This window comes from Citrus clementina, unplaced genomic scaffold (assembly GCF_000493195.1).
Source record: "Citrus clementina cultivar Clemenules unplaced genomic scaffold, Citrus_clementina_v1.0 scaffold_9, whole genome shotgun sequence".
NCBI lineage: Eukaryota > Viridiplantae > Streptophyta > Magnoliopsida > Sapindales > Rutaceae > Citrus > Citrus x clementina.
In genome coordinates, this window is record NW_006261964.1 from 7,796,763 (window position 1) to 7,819,715 (window position 22,953).

The 22,953-nt window shown below is 32.8% G+C and overlaps 4 protein-coding genes across 4 annotated transcripts; 1 reads left to right on the forward strand and 3 right to left on the reverse strand.

Moving 5' to 3' along the window:
* Positions 1 to 826: 826 nt before the first annotated feature.
* Positions 827 to 2,047, reverse strand: LOC18032710 (probable glutathione S-transferase). Its single transcript, XM_006420376.2, has 2 exons — positions 1,736 to 2,047; positions 827 to 1,183 (listed from the first exon to the last, which is right to left on the reverse strand). Exons 1-2 carry the CDS (start codon positions 2,045 to 2,047, stop codon positions 827 to 829), a joined length of 669 nt encoding a protein of 222 aa, XP_006420439.1.
* Positions 2,048 to 7,561: 5,514 nt separating this feature from the next.
* LOC18031806 (probable glutathione S-transferase) lies at positions 7,562 to 9,201 on the reverse strand. Its single transcript, XM_006420377.2, has 2 exons — positions 8,656 to 9,201; positions 7,562 to 8,100 (listed from the first exon to the last, which is right to left on the reverse strand). The coding sequence occupies exons 1-2, from the start codon at positions 8,962 to 8,964 to the stop codon at positions 7,747 to 7,749; spliced, it is 663 nt and encodes a 220-aa protein (XP_006420440.1). The 5' UTR covers positions 8,965 to 9,201; the 3' UTR covers positions 7,562 to 7,746.
* A 4,551-nt stretch (positions 9,202 to 13,752) lies between these two features.
* Positions 13,753 to 20,044, forward strand: LOC18032485 (protein DETOXIFICATION 12). Its single transcript, XM_024185569.1, has 8 exons — positions 13,753 to 13,805; positions 15,619 to 15,712; positions 18,122 to 18,666; positions 18,766 to 18,852; positions 18,979 to 19,029; positions 19,114 to 19,352; positions 19,451 to 19,656; positions 19,976 to 20,044. Exons 1-8 carry the CDS (start codon positions 13,753 to 13,755, stop codon positions 20,042 to 20,044), a joined length of 1,344 nt encoding a protein of 447 aa, XP_024041337.1.
* On the reverse strand, positions 16,123 to 16,764 carry LOC18032237 (probable glutathione S-transferase). Its single transcript, XM_024179092.1, has 2 exons — positions 16,328 to 16,764; positions 16,123 to 16,155 (listed from the first exon to the last, which is right to left on the reverse strand). The coding sequence occupies exons 1-2, from the start codon at positions 16,637 to 16,639 to the stop codon at positions 16,153 to 16,155; spliced, it is 315 nt and encodes a 104-aa protein (XP_024034860.1). The 5' UTR covers positions 16,640 to 16,764; the 3' UTR covers positions 16,123 to 16,152.
* Positions 20,045 to 22,953: the final 2,909 nt, after the last annotated feature.

Consider the following 22,953-nt stretch of genomic DNA (forward strand, 5'->3'; position numbering starts at 1 on the left):
GAACGTATTGCAATGCATAATAAGAAAAATTACTTAAAAAATGTAAGTTCTAGATAATTAGATACAAATTAAGTTCAATTCTTACTTCGTCAAGATAAAACATCATAAAGCTTGTAAATTTAACTTACAAACATCGAAACTTAACAAAACATTTGAAGTTGCATAACAGTATATAAACACAAGCAAAAAGAGGTGCTGAATAATAGAACTCGAAATTTTTATTGGGTAGGATATGATCACGCTAGCATAATATTGTGCTATTTCGAGAACTCACAATACTTTCTCGATAAATAGTATCTGCAAGATTTGAGTTGTTAAAAGTTATATGAATTAGAGAAACTTACAGCGCATCTCCACAAATTAGTGAGGGTAAATTTAAAATGAGTCCCGATAGAAACCTGATCATAAAGGCATCAATACAAGTGTAGCCTATTAAAAAAATATATATTTTCAGACAAAATAAAAATACAACCATTGGATATGAATGTTTACAAAAGTAGTGGGTGGAAATATCACCACCCTCACCCTCATATATATATATATGTGTGTGTGCGCGTGTGTGTGTATTGTTTGTGGAATGTTGTACCCTTAGAAAATTTTTTTTTATTTTTTTTAAATATCATTAAAAAAAAGATAAAAATTAATATATACAATTGAGTCCCTTATTTTATTATTCATATCTATTAAAAGTACCCCGGTCAGCTAGCCTCCCGAGCTTGGAACTAGACAATAACAAAAACATAGAAAAAAAGAGCAGCTTTAAACACCAATACAAGAACAAAACAAGCACACGTGAGACATACAAACAAACTTTGTGCTACTGCATTCAAGCAGAGGCCAACAGCTCTTCACGGCGACGTTTGATATAAACAAAATATTCATCTCGATTAGGAAAGTTTTCCTCAATTACAGGGATTTGTTTGAAATTTTCAAACCAGGCATGCAAGCTAGGAAATTTGTGTGATTCAAATGGTTTAACTCCCACTACGTCTCCAAAGACTTGCATCCAAAAAAGCATTGAACCAAATGCTATGTCAACTAAGCCAATATTGTCTCCATTGAAAAATTTCTTCTCTCCCAACCCATGTTCTTCAAGGGTTTGTAGGATTTCCAAGAGTTCCTTCGTTGCATTCTCTAGTTCTTGTCCGGTAATGCTACGAAACAGTCCCAAAATAGCGACAATCTGCCACAGTATTTTTTAATCTAATTATTATCACCACATGATTAATATATATGTTGTATGCTAAAAAACTTAGACAATATGTACACAAGTCACAATATCCTTTAATTAAAGGTTTGAAAAGTCAGTTAAGAGAGTTAGTAAATTCATTACTTTTAGTCTATATGTTTTTTTAAAATAATCAAAATCCCCTCATGTTTAAAAACAATTATATTAAATTTAACGTTTTGTATCTTTTAATATTTATCCCTGATGAAGCTAAATCCACTACTGGTTAATAAAAATTTCTAGAAACAAAATAGTGAAGAAACAAGGAGTTGAAAGTTTAAAGAGTTTTTTACAAATAAATATGAAAAAGGCTATTGAGCGACTAGGCTTGATTGACTGTGAATCCGCTATACGTACTATGACCCGAGTTCGAGTAACAAAGGACAAGAGTTGGGGGTTTAGTGGGTGAAGTTCTTTATTCTTATGGTCTAATCGAAACCTCAAATAAATAAATAAATTTGAGAAGAATATATTTATAAACGGGATTACTAGAGTTGTGGTGCGAACCTTGTCTTCGATGAATTTAATCCAAAATCGAGCAAGAGCTCTATCATAAGGATCGTTTGGCATCAAGGAGGGATTCTGTGGCCACATCTCTTCAATGTACTCGAGAATAACCATGGACTCAGAAACTGGTTTTTCGCCATGGACAAGCACAGGGATCTTCTTATAAACTGGATTATACTTCAAAAGCAAATCACTTTTGTTTGAGAGATCTTCTGCAACAAATTCGTATGGCACGCCTTTCAATTTCAGAGCCCAAATCACTCTGTAAACATATGGACTCAGCAATACCCCATGAAGCTTCACTTCAGTCATGTTAATTCTAAGATTGAATTTGATGTTGAGTATAGCTGATAATTTATTACATATGTTTCTGAGTTTATAGTGATTTATGGAATGTGCTTTCTTTAGCACTTAGCCCAAAGCTTCAAATTTCCATTAATAAGACGATTAATGATGAATTCAAAGAGCCAATAAGATTTCAACAAAATACATTTTTTCAACTTTGTGTGCAAATTAATTACGTCTGTATTTGGATGGTTAATATAAACTAGTCAGATAATTAACCACGCATTAATTAATCAAATTTTTGTCATTTAATATCTTTGCGTCAGATGATCATTGATCAATTAACAAGATACTTTCCTTTTGTGCATGTATCCACATTGGAAGTCAATATAGTAATTTGTTATGAAAAAAATTCAATCGAAATTATTTTTAATATTTTTAATTTTTTATTTAACTTAGTGCTTGTTTAGTATAAAATATCTAACGCTCAACAGTGGGATAACTCCAACAATTCCCCTCACACATCGGGCCTTGGGTCAAAAGATAGACACTCGTTCTCTTTATTAAATTGTTGGTGAATGTGGACTCTGATACTAGTGTCAGGTAGTCTTAAACTTCTCTCAACTCCGAAAGCTAGCTTCAGGGGTGAGATTTCCATGACATTTATAAAATCACCAATAGTCCTTTTCACAACCCATGTGGGAAAACTTCGATAGTTTGATTGTATTTTGAGTATAAATTTTGAAGATTAAATAAGTCATTTTGCTTTTATTAGTAAAACCTTAAAAATTAAACTTTTGAGAGTGATGGTCATAGTAGTTAAAGAATAAATTGTGTAGAATACCCTTTTATTTATTTAATAATCTTATTCCATTCCTTTTATTTTTTTGATTTCTTTTATTTTTTAACCTCACAAAAACCTAGTCCCTTCCCCACCCATTTTAGTAGGGTGCAAATCTCAGATCTCTTGATTTCAGCCCGATGATACCCATAAATTAGATTAAATCCTTTTCATAATATCACTTGCCGCAATAGTAAAATTAAACAAAGCAAAAGTACTCTTTTTAACACCAATACAAAAACAAAACAAGCTTAAAGCAAGACACAAAATATTAAAAAAAAATCATAATATTGCATCTATCCCGATGCCACCAACATTTTCCATCAACTGTTTGAAAGAGATCCTCCATCTCATCCTGCTTTGGAAGCTATTCTTCAATTAAGGAGACTTGCTTGAAATTTTTAAACCACTCGTGTGTAAGCTAGGAAATTTTTGAGATTCAAATAGCTTCACTCCCTCTATGGCTCCATTTTGTATAGCTTTTTAAATAGAGTTTATTTAAATAGACATTCAATTAGCAGAGTTTTAACAAATAAATCTTTGACTTAAAAAAAATTGTTTAGTTCATCAGTTGTCAAAAGAGATTTTATTAAAAAATTAAAAATTTATTTTAATGTACAAGTTTTCTAAGTTATGTTGTGAAATGAATACGAATAAAATAAGAATATAAAATAAATAATGGGCATAATAAATAATTTAATAATTTAAAAAAACTTTCTAATCTCTACTCCAAAAAACTCAAAATTTGAGTTTCTACTGATAGAGTCAAAATAATTTATTTGATTCCAAAAGCTAAATTCAAAATAAAACTAAAGAATAACACAAATTTTGAAATTTTTTTAAAATTAAATAAATATATATATGACCATTAAATAAGCTAATACTAAACAAGCACTATACCTTTGAAGGACTTGCAACCCATCCAAATGCTAGGTCCACTAAGCCAATATTGTTCTTGTCCAGTGCTAAAAAAACATTTTTCCCAACAGCTCCACCCTGCCCCAATATATATAAATAATATGGATAATATCCTCTCATTCTTTCTTTTTCTTTTGCTTTTTCCCCTCTCATACTCTTCAACAATGTTGAATTGACAAGTGATGCTATTTTTAATTTAAAAAAGGAGTCATGTTTTTATTCATTTTCAAATTACATCTATGTTTTGATTAATTAAAAAGGCCAGCTAATGAGATCATTAATTTGGTCAACTACTCAGATAACCGCGCATTAATTATACAATAGGCATTTCTTTCCCAAAATAATATATTTGCGTCATGCATGACGATCATGGATCACTTGTACTAGAGAGCTTAGGTGCCCAGCAAGTCAAGTTGCAAGCTGCTGTCTTTGACTGTACCTTTGAAGCACAAATACTTCTTTTCATTCTTGTTTGATAGCAAGGTTAAAATCAAGGCATCAATCAGGTGGGTGCCCAGCGTGTTAGGTTGCCGAGCTGCTGTCTTTGACTATACCTTTGAAACACAAATACTTCTTTTCATTTTTGTTTGATAGCATGGTTAAAATCAACGCATCAATCATGTACTTATTGTGAATGGTTTTTTTTTTTTTTTTTGATCTACAATGCATAATAAGTAATATTTATTTATTTAAAAATTGAAGCTTCTAGATAATTTCGATATAAATTAAGTTCAATTTTTACTTCATCAAGGTGAAACATCATAAAGCTTGTAAATCTAACACATGAACGTAAAAGCTTAAAAAAATTTTGAAGTTGCTTGATAACATAGAAATACAAGCAAAAAGAGATGCTAAAGAATACAGCCCGAATTTTTCATTGGGTGGGATTATTGATCATGCTAGCATAATGATGAGTTGCCCGATAATACCCAAGACTTTCTCGATATTATCATGTAGAAGGTCAGGACCGCCCACCTACAGCTGTTGTTCAGCACTCAGAGAGACTTTTCACCCAGTTCTTATAGGGTGACTCTGAGACTAGGCAATAGATTAATTGTTGTGGATGGATGGCAGTTTGTTATCCAGTTGATGAGGGCTGCCTGGGTATCCAATCTTTTAATGATATGGTTAAGTGTTTTGAGCTTAAGCTTTGGTGGTGTTTTTAGGAGCAGCTTTCATTATGGGCTTCTTTTATGAACTTTAAGTATTGTACAGCTACACATCCGAGTATGGTTTTGTTTTGATATCCTACCTAACCTCTTTGGAGGCACCTATGCTTGATTCAATATGTTGCTGAGCTTCATGTGTGTTGGTTGTTTGGCCGAGGGTTGTTTTTGGTATGATTGTTAGCTGTCCTTTGGCCTTTTATAATCATGTGGTGGCTTTTCTGGTGCCAATTTCTTTTTATTAGCAAGATACAATATGAGATAGGGGTAAGCTTCAGGATGTCCTGCCCTTTTTTAATTGTTGTGCATATTTTTTTGATTCCTATCTCTAGTGGGGAACTGGATGTGATTTTGTGGGACCTTTCTCCTGATGGTAGTTTTTCCTTGAGGACTGCTTCAAATATTGTGCATTGGATAAGGCCGAGGGATGAGGCTTTTTTTGTTATTTGGCAGCGACATATCTCTTCGTGGATATCCTTTTTTCTCTAGAGGTTATGACACAAATTCTTGACCGCAGATGATGCCTCGCGTTCGGGGGATTTCTACATAGTTTCTTAGTATCTTTGTGGTCGGGCTTCTGAGACTTCTAGGCATTTATTTCTTGATTGCCCTCGAGTTAGGCCGGTTTGGGTCCATTTTCTATGTACTCTTGGTTTGCGCTATGTTACTTTTCTGTTCCCCCGTACTTTATTTCTTAATTGGTAGTGATATGCCCTTTCTTGGAGCCATATTCGAGTTCTTTTCCTTGTTTCATTTTGTGGTAATTTTAGAAGGCTTGTCATGCATTGAAGTTTGACTCAATCGCATTTTTTGTTGATGCCATTATTTATGGGGCGATGTTGGATCTTAGGCTTGCTGGTTTTGCCTTTGGTCTTAAACCATTCCAATTGTGAAGAGTTTTAGGTTCTCAATTTACAGAGTGCTTGAGAGTTGTTGTTTCATCTAGCAGGCCGATTCTTTTAGTTTCTTAGTTGTGGCCACCACCTGGGGCGGTGAAGCTGACTATCGATGGTTGCTTTAGGAGTAATCCTGGGATGTCTGCTTTAGAGAGTATTTTACGTGATCATCGGGATGTGGCTTTGGATGTTTTTGGTTCCTTCCTTGGGCACTAATTGATCCTTCATGTAGAATTCATGGTTGTTTTTGAGGGGTTAGAGTTAGCTGCTCAGCTCCATTATTCTGTGCTTGAGGTAGAGTCGGACTCAGCCATGGCGGCTTCTTGGATTTTTTTTCTAAGGCCTTGTTCATTCGGACTATACCTCTTCTTTGCGTCGGGTGTGTAGTTTGACATTTTCTTCTACTTCCTGGTTAGTCATGTGCTTCGGAAGGCTACTTCTACTGCTGATTTCTTTGGCCTGCACTCTTCAAGGTCATCGGTGTTTCTTGGGTTCTCAGGATATCTCTGCTAGCTTATCTAATAATCTTCGTTTTGGATATGTGGGTAATTTCTCATATCAGGCAATAGAATTGCTTATTTTTGTGTTCCATTTTTGATCTTGTATTTTTCTCTTTTCCGTTCTTATGTCCTTGCAATTGCGATTTTGATTTATATTCACCTCTTTATGTAGTTGATTCATTCTATGATTTATATGAAAGATAGGGGTTCCACCTAACCCCACCTTTTTTGTGGTTAAAAAAAAGATCAGAAATTCAACCTAGATCATCAAGGTGAAACATCAAACAGGTTGTAAATTTAACATATGAACGTAAAATCTTAACAAAACATTTGAAGTTGCTTGACAGCATAGAAATACAAGCAAAAAGAGATGCTAAACAACACAAAATTTTGATTGGGTGGGAGTATTGTTCATGCTAGCATAATAATGAGGTGCCTGAGAATACCTAAGACTTTCTTGATAAATAATATCATCTAAAAGGTTAGGAATCACAGATAATTGTCCACGTATGAACAAACCTAGCTCAAAATGTGAAATGTGTTAAGATTTTCAAACATTTAAATTAATAGTTAATAATTTCAGACAAAGGATTCTTGGAGACCCTAAAGTTCACTGATTCTATCTTATGACTCATTGTCTCTCTCAACAATTTAATTTCTAGATTATTTGGCTCCTATCTATTAAAAGACAATACCGTTACTAAAATTATAAATTATAACAGTTAGACCTAAACCTATGTCTTTTAGCAATTTACAAAAGAAAAAAAATATAACAAAAGCCAATTATTGGAGTAGCAACGTGCCAACGAGAAAACCTCAGGCCATGTAATATGTTGTGTCAACAACTAAAGAAAAACAAACCACCACCCTCTAGGCCGTCGCTGCACTAACGCTGGGCCCGATTTGAATAGTTCGAAGTTGTAACATTAATTAGGGATTGAGGGTAAAATTTTGGACTTTGATTTAATAAAATTGATTTAAATGAGTCCCAATAGAAATATGATTATAAATATATCAATACAATTATAACATGTTTAAAAGAAAAAATTTATTTTCACGCAAAATAAAAAAACACAACCCTTGGATGGGGATGTGTCTAAAAAATAATAGGGCGGAAATATTATCACCCTCAAATTAGATATATAAATGTTTAATAGTTTACTCTTATAATTTTGTATTTATTTTTTTGAATATTGGTAATAGAAAGATAGAAATTAATAGATAGACAAATCGAGTCCCTTATTTTATTATTCATATCCATCAAAAGTAACCACATGCTAGTCCCCCGAACTTAGCATAATACGGTGATTTAAAAAAAGAAAAAAAAAGGAACGTTTTTAGACACCAAAACAAAAGCAAAACAAACACAAAGCGAGACATACAAACAAATTTTATGCTACTGCATTCAAGCAGAAGCCATCAACTGTTCACGACGAAGTTTGAGAGCAACCAATAGTTCATCCTGATTAGGAAGCTTTTCTTCAATCACAGGGACTTGCTTGAAATTTTCAATCCAGGCATGCAAGTGAGGGAATTTGTGTGATTCAAATATTTTAACTCCCGCTACATCTTCAATGACTTGCAACCAATAAACAATTGAACCAAACGCTAGGTCCACTAAGCCAATATTGTCTCCATTGAAAAATTTTTTCTCTCCCAAGCCATGCTCTTCAACGGTTTGTAGCATTTCCAAGGCTTCCTTCATTGTGTTTTGTAGTTCTTGTCCAGTGCTACGAAACATTTTCCAAACAGCAACACCCTGCCACAAATATTTTACATCTGATTTTATCACCGACATGGTTAATTAATAATAATATGTATATAAAAGCGAAATATCGTTAGACAATATGCACACGTGTCGCAATATACTTTAATTAGAGGTTTAATAAGTTAATTAAGACAGTTCAACCACTGAGTTGTAAAATCTGTCATTAGCTAGTAAATTCACTTTCTCCCAATGCTTTTCAAGTCATCAAAATTCCCCGTGAAGTTAAAAACGGTTGTGTTAACTTTAACTTATTACATCTTTTCATATTTAAGGATAAAACAGTGAAGACACCAGAAATTGAAAGTTTAGAGAACTTTTTACAAATAAATATGAAGGAGACCCCTGGGTGGCTGGGCTCGACTGGCTATGAATTCACTTCCGCCATCACCCGTGTTCGAGTATATATGAAGAGTAAGAGTTAGTGTTTGGTGGGTGGATTTCGTTATCCTCGTCACCTCATCTAGATCTTAAAGTAAATGAATAAATAAACACATTTGAAAAGAATGAATTTAATCATAAACGTGTTTGCCAGAGTTGTGAGCGAACCTTGTCTTCGGCGAATTTAATCCAGAATCGAGCAAGAGCTCTATCATAAGGATTATTTGGCATCAAGGGATTCTGTGGCCACGTCTCTTCGATGTATTCGAGAATAACCATGGACTCACAAACTGGTTTTCCGCCATGGACAAGCACTGGGATCTTCTTGTGAACCGGATTGTGCTTCAAAAGCAAAGCACTTTTGTTTGAGAGATCTTCTGCAACAAATTCATATGGCACGCCTTTCAATTTCAGAGCCCAAATCACCCTGTAAACAAATGGACTCAGCAGTGCCCCATGAAGCTTCACTTCAGCCATGATAATTCTTAGGTTGAATTTGAATATCAGGTTTTTTGGTCGATCTTGAGTATAGCTGATAACTCATTACACATGTTTCTGAATTTATAGTGATTTATGGAATGCGCTTTCTTGAGCAGAAAGCTTCGATTTCTTGAGCAGAAAGCTTCGATTTCGCATTAATAAAACGATTAATTAATGATGAATTCAAAGAACTAGTACGATGACTTTAATTAAATATTTTTTTACGTTGTGTGCAAGTTATGTCCGCATTTCGAGGTTAATTTAAAAGATATTATTTTCTTCTGATCTAAATTTTTATATAAAAATATAGTTATTAAATAGAAATAAAATATAAAATAAATATTGACTGTATATAAATAAAAATTCATACATGTTAAAAAGATTTTTTAAAACTCAAATAAATGGATCCAAATCCTAATTTTAAAGGCTAGCCAATGAGATCATTGATTTGGTCAACCAGTCAGAGACAACCATTCAATAATTAGTCAAAATTTTGCCATTTATTGTACATTTAAGACCTTTGCGTCATGCATGATGATCTATTGATCATGGATCAATTAGTCAACAAGACATTTGCCTTTTGTGAATGTGTTCACATTGGACGCAAATATAATTTGTTATAAAAAAATTGGACTAAATTACATTTTTTTTAAATAATACAACTGATCATAGAGGACCTGTTATTTAGTTCGTGAGTTATTTAGTTCGTGAATCTTATAACAGGACCTATGATTATTTTTTTTTAAAATCTTATGGGTCCCCTATTATTTAATTTGTGGAATTGACGGAGGTAACTTGTAGTTTCATTTTTGTAATTTACAGCTTTCAATAAGTTCAGATAATATTAGGCAGTAAAAGTCGGCCAGGCTAGTAGATCTATAAAATTTCCTAGCATTGTGCACTATCTGTTTGGGCCTTGGGGCCCATAAACACACATATATATATCATCCACTTTTTATTTAACGCTGGTTTTTTTTACCCATAATAGTTTCTCTTTGTACATCCACTTTTTAATAAAAATTTTTATTGTCAAGATAAATTTTTATTAATTACTTCACTAATCCTTCTTTTTTTTTTGGCCAATTTCTCTTTCGTATCCGACAAAATTTAATTCACATCATGTGCTAGTATGATTGTAAATAAATTTGAAGTTATCTCTCGCAAGTTGTTCAAAAATACATAGACATATCATGTGTATAGAACTAAAGAACAATAGCAACCCACTATCCTCTAGGCGATCGCTGCTATTAGGACGGCAAAATTTGCCGTCAATCTGTAAATTTTGTAGATTGTAGGTAAATTTGGTATTTTAAATTTAAGTTCATTGCAGGTTACAAATGGATTCAGTATTGAGAAAAAAATCTGGCGGGTGTTTGCCGACCCACATTTTTTTTAATTATTTGTGTTTTTAATTTTAATCACAAAGATTGTCTTAAAAAAATTTAATCATAAAAATATAATAGTTAAAGTTATTACTCTAATCTTTCAAATTCCTAAACCTAACCTAACTCATTACAGTTACACACCCTACTCCTTCAAGTATGTATGAATGTAAATGTATAGCTGTATACACACGCACACACACAAAAAATAAGCTTTTAATAAGTAGATTTAGTATTTTTCAAGTTTAATATTAATGATATTTTAATTTAATTTATTTACTTTTGTTTGTTTCGCTTTAATGACTTGAACTTAGTGATTGCTGGCTAAGATTGAATTTTTATTTGTCTAATTAATGGTCAATAGTTGTCCAAAATATATTTGTTAATATTGTTAACAATACTTGTATATTAACTAAAAGATAGAGCAAGGCATTAATCTTAGTAATGATTATTTGCCTACAACAAAATTATTTTGTGTTAGAATGATATATTTTTTGTATTTGTTTTAATATTAAAACTTTAATTTCTCTTTTACATTGATAAAATCTAAAATTGAGTAATTTATGTAGATTTTTTAGGCTGTTACTATAAAATTATATTTTGAATTATGTAATTCAAATTATTAGATATAATTTTTTAATATTTGTGATTTTAAATATAAATATCTACAAAAAAAAAAAAACCGCCTGCGTGTTGTGGATGGATTTACTAATTATAAAAATTATAGCGAACGAACTTTAAAAAAAAAACAAGGCAACTGGTTACTGGCCAGTTTAATAATGACAAACCCATAATAAGCGATACTCATTACCATCAGCAGCTTCTATTACGGAGGGCCGGGGGCGGTCTTGAATTGTTAGAAGTTGCAACATTAATTAGCAAAATTTTCAGCGGCGTCCCTGAAGTATAGCATAGAATTAGATATATCCCCTTGTTTTCAAAAAGTTGGTCTCTCATTCCCATGCTGTTTACTTAATTTTTTTTTTTTCCATTTCAATTGGATATACAACTTCGTAATGTTGCGCCTTGTAAAATGTATGCTTAAAATGCGTGCTTCTTATTTTTTATGTACTGCTAAGAGAAGTTGAGAATAGAAATATATCAAATGGAGTCTCATTTATTAATTATTTATATCCACTAAATAGCACTTTGAAGCTCACTTCAATAGTAAAATTAATTAAACAAAATAGAAAGAATATTTTTAACACCAGTACAAAAACATAACAAGTGTAAAAGAAGACTCACAAACTTATTTTATGATATTACATTCACACAAGTACCACCAATGTTTCCCGACCACGTTCGAAAGAGATCACTAGTTCACGTTGATTTGGAAGATTTTCTTTAAGTATATAAGTTAAAGTTATTACTCTAGCCTTCAAAATTCTTAAACCTAATCTAACTCATTACAGCTGCATGCCTTACTCCTAGTATATGCATACCTTGCTCCTTCTAGTATCCGTATGTATTTTAAGATGGATACATTAACTTTTTAATAAGTAAAATTTTGTACTTTTCAAGCTTAATATGAGTGATATTTTATTTTAATTTAATTACTTTGAAATATTTTGCTTTAATGACTTGAACATATTGATTGTTTGCTAAAGTTAAATTTTTCTTTGTCTAATTAATTGGTGATAAGAGTTGTATAAAATTTACTTAAAATTATGATAAGAGCTTATGAGATTAAATAAGCACTTATAACCATTAAATAAATCATATCAAACAAACACTTAGTAATAACAAATCTGCAGCAGCCAATACCCATTACCATCCCCAGCTGCTATAATGCAAGGACACGGGCGGTCTTAATTGTTACTTGTTAGAGGGTGCAAAATTAATTAGCAAAATGTTCAGCGGCATCCTTGAATTTTAGCATAGAATTATATATATCCCCTAGTTTTCAAAATTAGTTTTTGATTTCCCTGTATGTATATATATATATATATATATATATATATATATTTCAATTGGATATATAACTTTGTAATGTTGCGCCTTATAAAAATGTATGCTTAAAATGCATGCTTATTACTTTTTGTATGAAGTTAAGAGAAACTGAGAATAGAAATATGTAAAATGGAGTTTCATTTATTAATTATTTATATCCATTAAATAGTACCCAACATGGAGTTTGTCTCAATAGTAAAATTAATTAAACAAATAGAAGGATCTGTTTTAGCAACAGTACAAAAATAAAACAAGCACAAAGTGAGAATCACAAACTTATTTTATGATATTACATTCACGCATATGTCACCAATGTTTCCCGACGGCGTTTGAAAGCGATCACCACCTCATGCTGATTTGGAAGATTTTCTTCAATTACAGGGAATTTCCTGAAATGTTCAAACCACTCATGCAAGCTTGGGAATTTGTGAGATTCAAATAGTTTCACTCCCATTACAATTTGTGAGATTCAGATAGGGGTCCCACCTAACCCCACTTTTTTGGTGGTTAAAAAAAAAATCAGGAATCAAACCAAGGTCATCAAGGTGAAACATCAAATAGGTTGTAAATTTAACATATGAACGTAAAAGCTTAACAAAACATTTGATGAAGTTGCTTGACAACATAGAAATACAAGCAAAAAGAGATGCTAAACAACACAAAAATTTGATTGGGGGGGGGGGGGGGGAGTATTGTTCATGCTAGCATAATAATGAGGTGCCTGAGAATACTTAAGACTTTCTTGATAAATAATATCATCTAAAAGGTTAGGAATCACATATGATTGTCCACGTATGAACAAATAGGGATGGCAAAAGTCCTGGTCGGGTTCGGGTTTGGGGTTGCCCGGGACCGACCCGCATGATACACATAGCTATCCGGACCCGGACCGTGCCTGGATTTGTCATATGCGGGCCGGGCTAAGCCTGGCACTATCCGAGCACGGATTTTTTTATCCGGGTTTCCTCTGCCCATATAAATTGAATTAAAAGGGAAGAAATCCTGTAATAAATTATTACAACATCTTAATTATTTCAATCTACTTTGTAAATTTGAAGTAAATAAAATTCATTCAATCTCTTCCTAAATTCATTCATTTCATTCTCCATCAAAAACTTAAATTAAGTAGCATAATAATTACAATTGACAAATAAAATACCAACTATCAATATAATATATGAAAATTTTAAAATATCAAACAACAAAGAACAAACTGACAAGATGGTTGCTGCACAAACATGGCTATGATGTGGAGGTGGTGTGCACGGTGGGTCACAAACCAGATCTAAGAAGTGGGAAAAGAGAGAGAGAAAAAAGAAGAAAGAAGAATAAGAATAAGAAAATATTTCTATTAATTTATTCTTGGATTGAGATTTAAGGTTTCTTTGTGCGTTTGAAAAGGAGGGGTGAGTGTTGCTGCTGGGCGTTGGCTACTTGGCTTGGAGAGTTGAAGATGGGGGAGTTGACTTGGAGTGTTGAAGGGGAGGGAGCGGTGGCTTTGGGAGTGTAAGTTTATGAGAGCTTTAGGGTTTGTAAATGTAATGTGATATATATATTTTTATTTTATTTTTTAAAATTAAAAAATTTTAACCGGGTGCTGATCTGGGTTCCAGGTTTTTGGGGTTCTGCCCAGATCCGTGCCTGGAATTATCCGGGTATTAATTTTCAAAACCCGAAACCGGATTCTTTTTTAATACGGGCCGGGTAAAACCCAAACCGTATGAGCTGGGTCCGGTCCGGATCCGGACCGGGCGGGTTTTTTTGCCACCTCTATGAACAAACCTTGCTCAAAATGTGAAATGTGTTAAGATTTTCAAACATTTAAATTAATAATTAATAATTTCAGACAAAGGATACTTGGAGACCCTAAAGTTCATTGATTCTATGTTATGGCTCATTGTCTCTCTCAACAATTTAATTTTTAGATTATTTGGCTCCTATCTATTAAAAGACAACACTGTTACTAAAATTATAAATTATAATAGTTAAACCTAAACCTACGTCGTTTAGCAATTTACAAAAGAAAAAAAATAGGGAAATTATCACCGGTATACCCTTAAATGTCACCGTTATCAAACATACTACAACACTTTTCACTTATATCACTCGTATACCCTAAGTTGACAAAAGAGTTTTGGCGTCCACCTTTCCGTTTACTACCGTTAAGAACTTAACAGAATTTGAGCAAAATGACTATTTTACCCTTTAAACTCAAAATGAGGTAAATGGGATGACATGTCATTTTTATCAAAATATATCATATGACATGTCGTTTTTACTAGGTAAATGGGATGACATGTCGTTTTTAAGAAAAAGACTAAATTACCCTTGTGATGTCAGCGCTCGTAAACGGCAGTTAACGGATCGGTGGACGACAGAAGTGTTTTGTCAACTTAGGGTATACGAGTGATACACTTGAAAAGTGTTGTAACACATTTGATACTGGTGTCATTTAAAGGTATATGACTGATAATTTCCCAAAAAAATATAACAAAAGCCAATTGTTGGAGTAGCAACGTGCCAACGAGAAAACCTCAAGCCATGTAATATCATGTGTCAACAACTAAAGAAGAACAAACCACCACCCTCTAGGCCGTCACTGCACCAACGCTGGACCCGATTTGAATAGTTAGAAGTTGTAACATTAATTAGGGATTGAGGGTAAAATTTTGGACTTTGATTTAATAAAATTGATTTAAATGAGTCCCAATAGAAATATGATTATAAATATATCAATACAATTATAACATGTTAAAAGAAAAAAAAGTTTATTTTCACACAAAACAAAAAACACAACCCTTGGATGTGTGATGTGTCTAAAAAATAATAGGGTGGAAATATTATCACCCTCAAATTGGATATATAAATGTTTAATGTTTTACTCTTATAATTTTGTATTTATTTTTTTTAATATTGTTAAGAGAAATATAGAAATTAATATATAGACAAATCGAGTCCCTTATTTTATTATTCATATCCATAAAAGTAACCATTATGCTGGTCCCCCGAACTTAGCATAAGACAGTAATTTAAAAAAAGAAAAAAAAGGACGTTTTTAGATACCAAAACAAGCACAAAGCGAGACATACAAACAAATGTTATGCTACTGCATTCAAGCAGAAGCCACCAACTGTTCACGACGGCGTTTGAAAACAACCAACATTTCATCCTGATTGGGAAGGTTTTCTTCAATTATGGGGACTTGCTTGAAATTTTCAAGCCAGGCATGCAAGCGAGGGAATTTGTGTGATTCAAATAGTTTAACTCCCACTGCATCTTCAATGACTTGCAACCAATAAACAATTGAACCAAACGCTAGGTCCACTAAACCAATATTGTCTCCATTGAAAAATTTTTTCTCTCCCAAGCCATGCTCTTCAACGGTTTGTAGCATTTCCAAGGCTTCCTTCATTGTGTTTTGTAGTTCTTGTCCAGTGCTACGAAACATTTTCCAAACCGCAACACCCTGCCACAAATATTTTACATCTGATTTTATCACCGACATGGTTAATTAATAATAATATGTATATAAAAGCGAAATATCGTTAGACAATATGCACACGTGTCGCAATAAACTTTAATTAGAGGTTTAATAAGTTAATTAAGAGAGTTCAACCACTGAGTTGTAAAATCTGTCATTAGCTAGTAAATTCACTTTTTCCCAATGCTTCAAAAGTCATCAAAATTCCCCGTGAAGTTAAAAACGGTTGTGTTAACTTTAACTTATTACATCTTTTCATATTTAAGGATAAAACATTGAAGACACCAGAAATTAACAGTTTAGAGAACTTTTTACAAATAAATATGAAAAAGACCCCTGGGTGGCTGGGCTCGACTGGCTATGAATTCACTTTCACTTTGCGCCATCACCCGAGTTCGAGTACATATAGAGAATAAGAGTTAGTGTTTGGCGGGTGGATTTTCTTATCCTCGTCACCTCATCTAGATCTTAAAATAAATCAATAAATAAACAAATTTGAAAAGAATGAACTTAATCATAAACGTGTTTGCCAGAGTTGTGAGCGAACCTTGTCTTCAGCGAATTTGATCCAGAATCGAGCATGAGCTCTATCATAAGGATTATTTGGCATCAAGGAGGGATTCTGTGGCCACGTCTCTTCAATGTATTGTAGAATAACCATGGACTCACAAACTGGTTTTCCGCCATGGACGAGCACTGGGATCTTCTTGTGAACCGGATTATACTTCAAAAGCAATGCACTTTTGTTTGAGAGATCTTCGGAAACAAATTCATATGGCACGCCTTTCAATTTCAGAGCCCAAATCACCCTGTAAACAAATGGACTCAGCAGGGTCCCATGAAGCTTCACTTCAGCCATGATAATTCTAAGATTGAATTTGAATTATCGGTTTTTGTGATCGATGTTGTGTATGGCTGTTAACTCATTACATATGTTTCTGAATTTATAGTGATTTATGGTATGCACTTTCTTGAGCAGAAAGCTTCAATTTTCCATTAATAAAACGATTAATGATGAATTCAAAGAACTAGTGCGATGACTTTAATTAAATATTTTTTACGTTGTGTGCAACCGCATTTTGAGGTTAATTTAAAGGATATTATTTTCTCCTCATCAAAATTTTTATATAAAAAAATATAATTATGTGATTGGTAATTATTAAATAAAATAAAATAAAAAATAAATTTTGACCGTAAATAAATAAAAGTTCATACAGGTTAGAAAGAGTTTTTAACACTCAAATAAATGGACCCAATTCCTAATTTAAAAGGCTAACCGATGAGATCAATAATTTGGTCAACCAGTCAGAGATAACCATACAATAATTAATAAAAAATTTGCCATTTGTTTTACATTTAAGACCTTTGCGTCATGCATGATGATCAATTGATCATGGATCAATTAGTCAACAAGACATTTGCCTTTTGTGCATGTATCCACATTGGACGCAAATATAATTTGTTATAAAAAAATTGGACTAAATTATTTTTTAATATATTTTTTAAAAATAATACATCTGATCCTAGAGGGCCTGTTATTTAGTTCGTGAATCTTATAACAGGACAGGACCCATGATTTTTTTTACAAAAAAAATCTTATGGGTCCCCTATTATTTAATTTGTGGAATTGACGGAGGTAGCTTAGAGTTTCATTTTTGTAATTTACAGCTTTCAATAAATTCTGATAATATTAGGCGGTAAAAGTCGGCAAGGCTGGAGGAGTAGATCTATAAAATTTGCTAGCACTTTGCACTATCTGTTTGGTGCCCAAAAACACACATATATATCATCCACTTTTTATTTAACGCTGGGTTTTTTTCGACCCATAATAATTTCTCTTTGCACATCAACTTGTTAATAAAAACTTTTATTGTCAAGATAAATTGTTAGTAATTACTTCACTAATCCTCCTTTTTTTTTGGGCCAATTTCTCTTTCGCAACTGAAAAAATTTAATTCACATCATGTGATAGTATGATTGCAAATAAATTTGAAGTTATCTCTAGCAAGTTGTTCAAAAATACATTGACATGTCTTGTGTATAAAACTAAAGAACAATAGCAAACCACTATCCTATAGCCGACCGCTGCTATTAGGACGGAAAAATTAGTCGTAAATATGTAAATTTGTCTAAACCCATTTACAAAAATATGTCCACTGCGAATAATTTTGTAGATTGCGGATAAGTTTGGTATTTTAAATTTAAGTTCGTTGTAGGTTACGGATGGATTCAATATTGAGAAAAAATTTGGTAGGTGTCTGCCGACTAGCATTTTTTAAATTATTTATGTTTTTAATTTTAATCACAAAGATTGTCTTAAAAAAATTTAATCATAAAACAGTTAGGAATGGCAAGTGCTCTGGAAACATTATGTGGGCAAGCATATGGAGCTCAGCAATATCAAAGAATTGGAACTCAAATTTACACTGCAATATTTTGTTTATTCTTAGTATGTTTTCCGCTTTCCTTTCTAGGGATTTACATGGGAAGGCTGCTAGTTTTGGTAGGCCAAGACCCCCAGATTTCACACGAAGTAGGCAAGTTTATAATCTGGCTTCTTCCAGCTCTGTTTGCTTATGCAGCAATGCAGGCGCTTATTCGATATTTTCAGTCTCAAAGTTTGATCATTCCCATGTTCTTAAGCTCCTATGCCGCTCTTTGTTTGCATATTCCCATCTGTTGGGGTTTGGTATTCAAGTCTGGACTGGGAAACCTTGGAGGAGCATTGGCAATTGGTATATCGTATTGGTTGAATGTAACTTTCTTGGCAATTTACATGAAGTTCTCCACTGCTTATGCAGAATCCAGGGCTCCAATTTCAATGGAGTTGTTCCGAGGAATTGGAGAGTTCTTCCACTTTGCTATCCCTTCTGCAGTAATGGTTTGGTATGTTAATTATCTTCTGGAGTTTCATTTTCCCTTCTCATAGATATCGTAGACACGTCATAAATTTTCATGCATCTTCTTTTGTTTATAATTTTGCAGCCTAGAATGGTGGTCATTTGAATTGCTCATTTTAATGTCAGGGCTGTTGCCTAACCCACAGCTTGAAACTTCAGTCCTATCTGTATGGTATGTTGACATAGACTTTGTATGTGAAAGTTCTATACAGAGAAGCACCTACCAAAGGAAATAGATTTTTTTTCTTTTTTTCTTTTTTTTCCCGACTGCTCATTATTTGTCAACTTCTTTGGGCAGTCTCAGTACTATTCAAACCCTCTCTGCAATCCCTTATGGACTTGGTGTGCAGTGAGGTTTGTTCATAACAATCATTTAAATAATAATTGTTTTATATCAACTAATTAGCAGATTAACCATTATTTCCTTCTATAGTACTAGAGTTTCAAATGGACTAGGAGCTGGGAATGTGCAAAGAGCCCGTGTAGCTGTCTATGCTGTGGTCTTTATGGCAGTCATGGAGACTATCATAGTAAGTGCATCTCTCTTTGCCAGCCGGCGTGTTTTTGGTTATGTTTTCAGCAATGAGGGACAAGTTGTGGATTATGTCACAACCATGGCTCCTCTGGTTTGTTTGTCTGTCATCATGGATAGCTTACAAGGAGTCTTTTCAGGTTAAATTAACTTCTTCAACTCTCTCAATTGCTAAATAGTTCTCTTTAAGTAGAAATAATTTTTTTCAGGTTTCTAAATTCTTTTTATTATTTTTAATGTGTTGCAAGAGGATGTGGGTGGCAGAATATAACTGCTTTTGTGAATCTTGGGGCTTATTATTTGTGTGCAGTCCCAACTGCTGCCATTTTGGGTTTCTGGTTAAAGTCTAGAGGAAGGGGCCTATGGATCGGGATACAAGCCGGTGCTTTTACACAAACACTTCTGCTTGGCATCATAACAACATTTACAGATTGGGAAAAACAGGTCTGTTTCTCAACATTTAATCCCTTAAAAATTAGAGAAGCTTATTGGACTATATATGTAAATATGTAGCAATTTTTTTTCCCAACCAAGTATATGATACCTTCTGACTGAAAGTTCAAGATTAAAATCATTCAGCTTGATCTGAAATGGTTAGTATTATCATCTTATGCAGAAATGGTTTTGCTCATTGGGAAAATGATATTCAATAACAGACGTGCAAACTCATTTGAAAATTTGCTTTTTTGGAAGAATTATAACCATTTTCTAGTTTGTTAATTGTTACAAGTTCTGTGTTTCTAAGGGGTTTCTCATGTTGCAGGCAAGTAAAGCAAGGAAAAGATTATCAAAGGGAAGATCTTTAGCAGATAACAGAGCAGTATGCGAGTGAGCAGAGTCAATCAATGAGCTGATATATACATTTTCCAGTTGAAAGAGATAATCATTGCTTGAGAAAATGAGCTGATCATATGTCAATTGATGGCCAAGAAGGTCCCCCAATCTGATCTATGGAGCATGACATTTCATAAAACTCTGTTTCTAGAGAAAAAAAAAAAAATTAACAGCTTCTTAGGATTGCAGCATCAGGTGACTTAGCATTTCCAGTATGAATGAATTATAAGATAGATGATGCTGCAAAAATGAATAGAGATAAAAATTAAGCAAGAGAAAATGTTTGAATGTTATTATTTAAACCTTTTGTAGTGTTTAAGAGTGACTAACTATCCCAATCAACTCAAAACACTTCCCAAGATCACAACCAAACAAACAAGATGCACCAAGAATCAATCCAGCAGAATACACACAGATTATTAGAACTGAAAGAAATAAAGAAAAGAACAAGAATTAACGTGGTTCAGCTAGCTTCAGTCTAGCTTACATCCACGGGAGAAACAGAACCCAATTCTATTGATTGTTCAAAGAAGTTACAGAGAGTTTATCAAGCTTGTTACAGAGTCTCTCAAGAAGCCTTTGGTTTCCAGTCTTCTCAACTCACAATAGCTCTTTCATCACCCCTCTCTGTTGCCAGAATCAGCTGTATATAACAGCTCGTTAACGAATCAGCAACCAACCCAGAAAACCACGTGACAGTCATGTGAGTTAACTGATTCTAACGAACCAAGAACGCAACTTATCCGTGCACGTGAAACTCTCGTGCATCACTTAACCAAAACGACCTTCATACATGTCGTTCCAGGAGATACGAGTTTGACTTTCCAAAACGCAGCATCAGCTGACGTTTTCAACAACAGATTTGCTTCACATCACAACACCTTTTCCAGTGATTGTAGAGATAATTTCTTTGTATTGAACACTTTCACCATCTGAAAGATAAGGAAAATATTAAAAGAAAAAAGAAAATTCTTAAATCTTTTCCATGTCATTCTAGCAAAGTTGAATTGTGATTCTTAACCCTACACCACAATGTAAGGTGGCCTGTGGCCTGTGGGTAACACACAATTTGACAACCCCATATATTAAGTAATCTAGATGGAGGACATTATATTTTTCAATTTTTTAATTTTTGTTCTTTTTTTTTTAATTCAAACGACACCTCTTTCATTGTGGCATTGGAATGTATAGAGATTTGCACACTGATTTTGGACCATACTTCACAAATAATGCGACGCACATCTTTCTTTCAGTACTTCTTCAGGAGGATAAGCTACAGACGTTGTTGTCCTTTTACCTGAAGCAAGTGCATGTGCATGAATTGTTGTTGTCTGTTAATCTGCTGCCACTTTGCTGCCAAAAACTTGAAAAATAAACCGGGAAAATTTTCAATAAGCAAAGTCAAACAACTAACCCCTGTTTTAAGTTATATTCCTAAGAAAACTTTTAACACTCAAATAAAGCACACAGCTAAAGTATTTCTATCACATTAGGTTTCGAGTGAGGTTTGATTTACATTTATATCAGATATACCAAGTGTTTTTTCTTCTTTTAATTAATGTATATTCCTAAGAAAACTTCTAATTGATTATCCACATATATAAACAAACCTAGCTCGCAATGTGAAATATATTAAAACAGCAACCATAAGATTTTCAAACATTTAAATTAACGGTGATGATATTTCCACCCCATGAATTTTATAAACCCACCCATTTTTAAAAAAAATATTATAATCAGTTCACATTATTTTTAAAAAATTTAAATTAAGAAGAAATTAAAAAATTGATCAATAAATTCATATTCATTTCTTTTTTAAACTGTGTTTCTTTATTATATTTAATCAATAAGATTGCTTTAACATAAATTAGTATGACTATTTTACCCTCATAAGGTAAAAGTACCAAAATATCTAAAAATTTACTTTAACTTTAATAAATTTTTATGCAATTTTTTTATATTTTAATGATGTATTAGTAATTGTTAGTACAATTATTATTACTCCACTAAACTAACAAGATATAATTAGGACATGTGGTGAATTGAAAATAATTAAATTTTATATAATACATATTGGATTATAAAATATAAAAAAAATGTCTAAGCAATTAGTTACAATAATATATATATATATATATATATATATATATATATTTCTTAGAGTAATTTGGTAATTTTATATTACAAGGGAAAAATAATCAAATTAAATTTATCTTGAAGCGCTTCAAAAGTTAAAGATTGTTAAAAGACTAAGTCGGAAAAAATAAGAAAAAATATTATAAAATTAATTTAATTAATTAATTATTTAAATTTTTTATTAATTTATAATTTTATAAAATAATATGAACTTATTGTAATTATTTTATATAGGTGGACTGGGTTTATAAAAATAGCGGGGTGGATATACTTACACCCTTGAATTAATAGTTAGTATAAATTTTAGATATCTCCCCTAAAATTTGACTTTGCTACACTTAGAGAGAATGTAAACATATATTGACAATATACCCCTTGGTCGTGTATAAGGGTTAGGCACTGGTTAGGTAGTTGAGGGCAATAACGTACATGTTGCATATTTTTTTATTTTTAAATCTTACAAAAGCTGTTATACTGTAACTAATTAGACAAGAGCAGCGAAAATGCATACAGTGCTTTGAAGCTAGGGAAGCCCAAGGGGATAGTAACCCATTTTCATTGTCAATGCCTAGCTTCATTTCTTCTTTTTTCTCAGCATAACTTGATGAGTGCTTAGCTTCATTTCGAAGGTCGTGACACCAACTGATTTTAGCAAAAGCAGAGATACTTTGTGATGCAGTAAGCTAACAAGTTTCTGAAATCAACTATGTTTTAAACCAAATTCCGGCGACGACCAGCAGCTGAAAAAGCCGGTGATTAAAGGTCAATCTA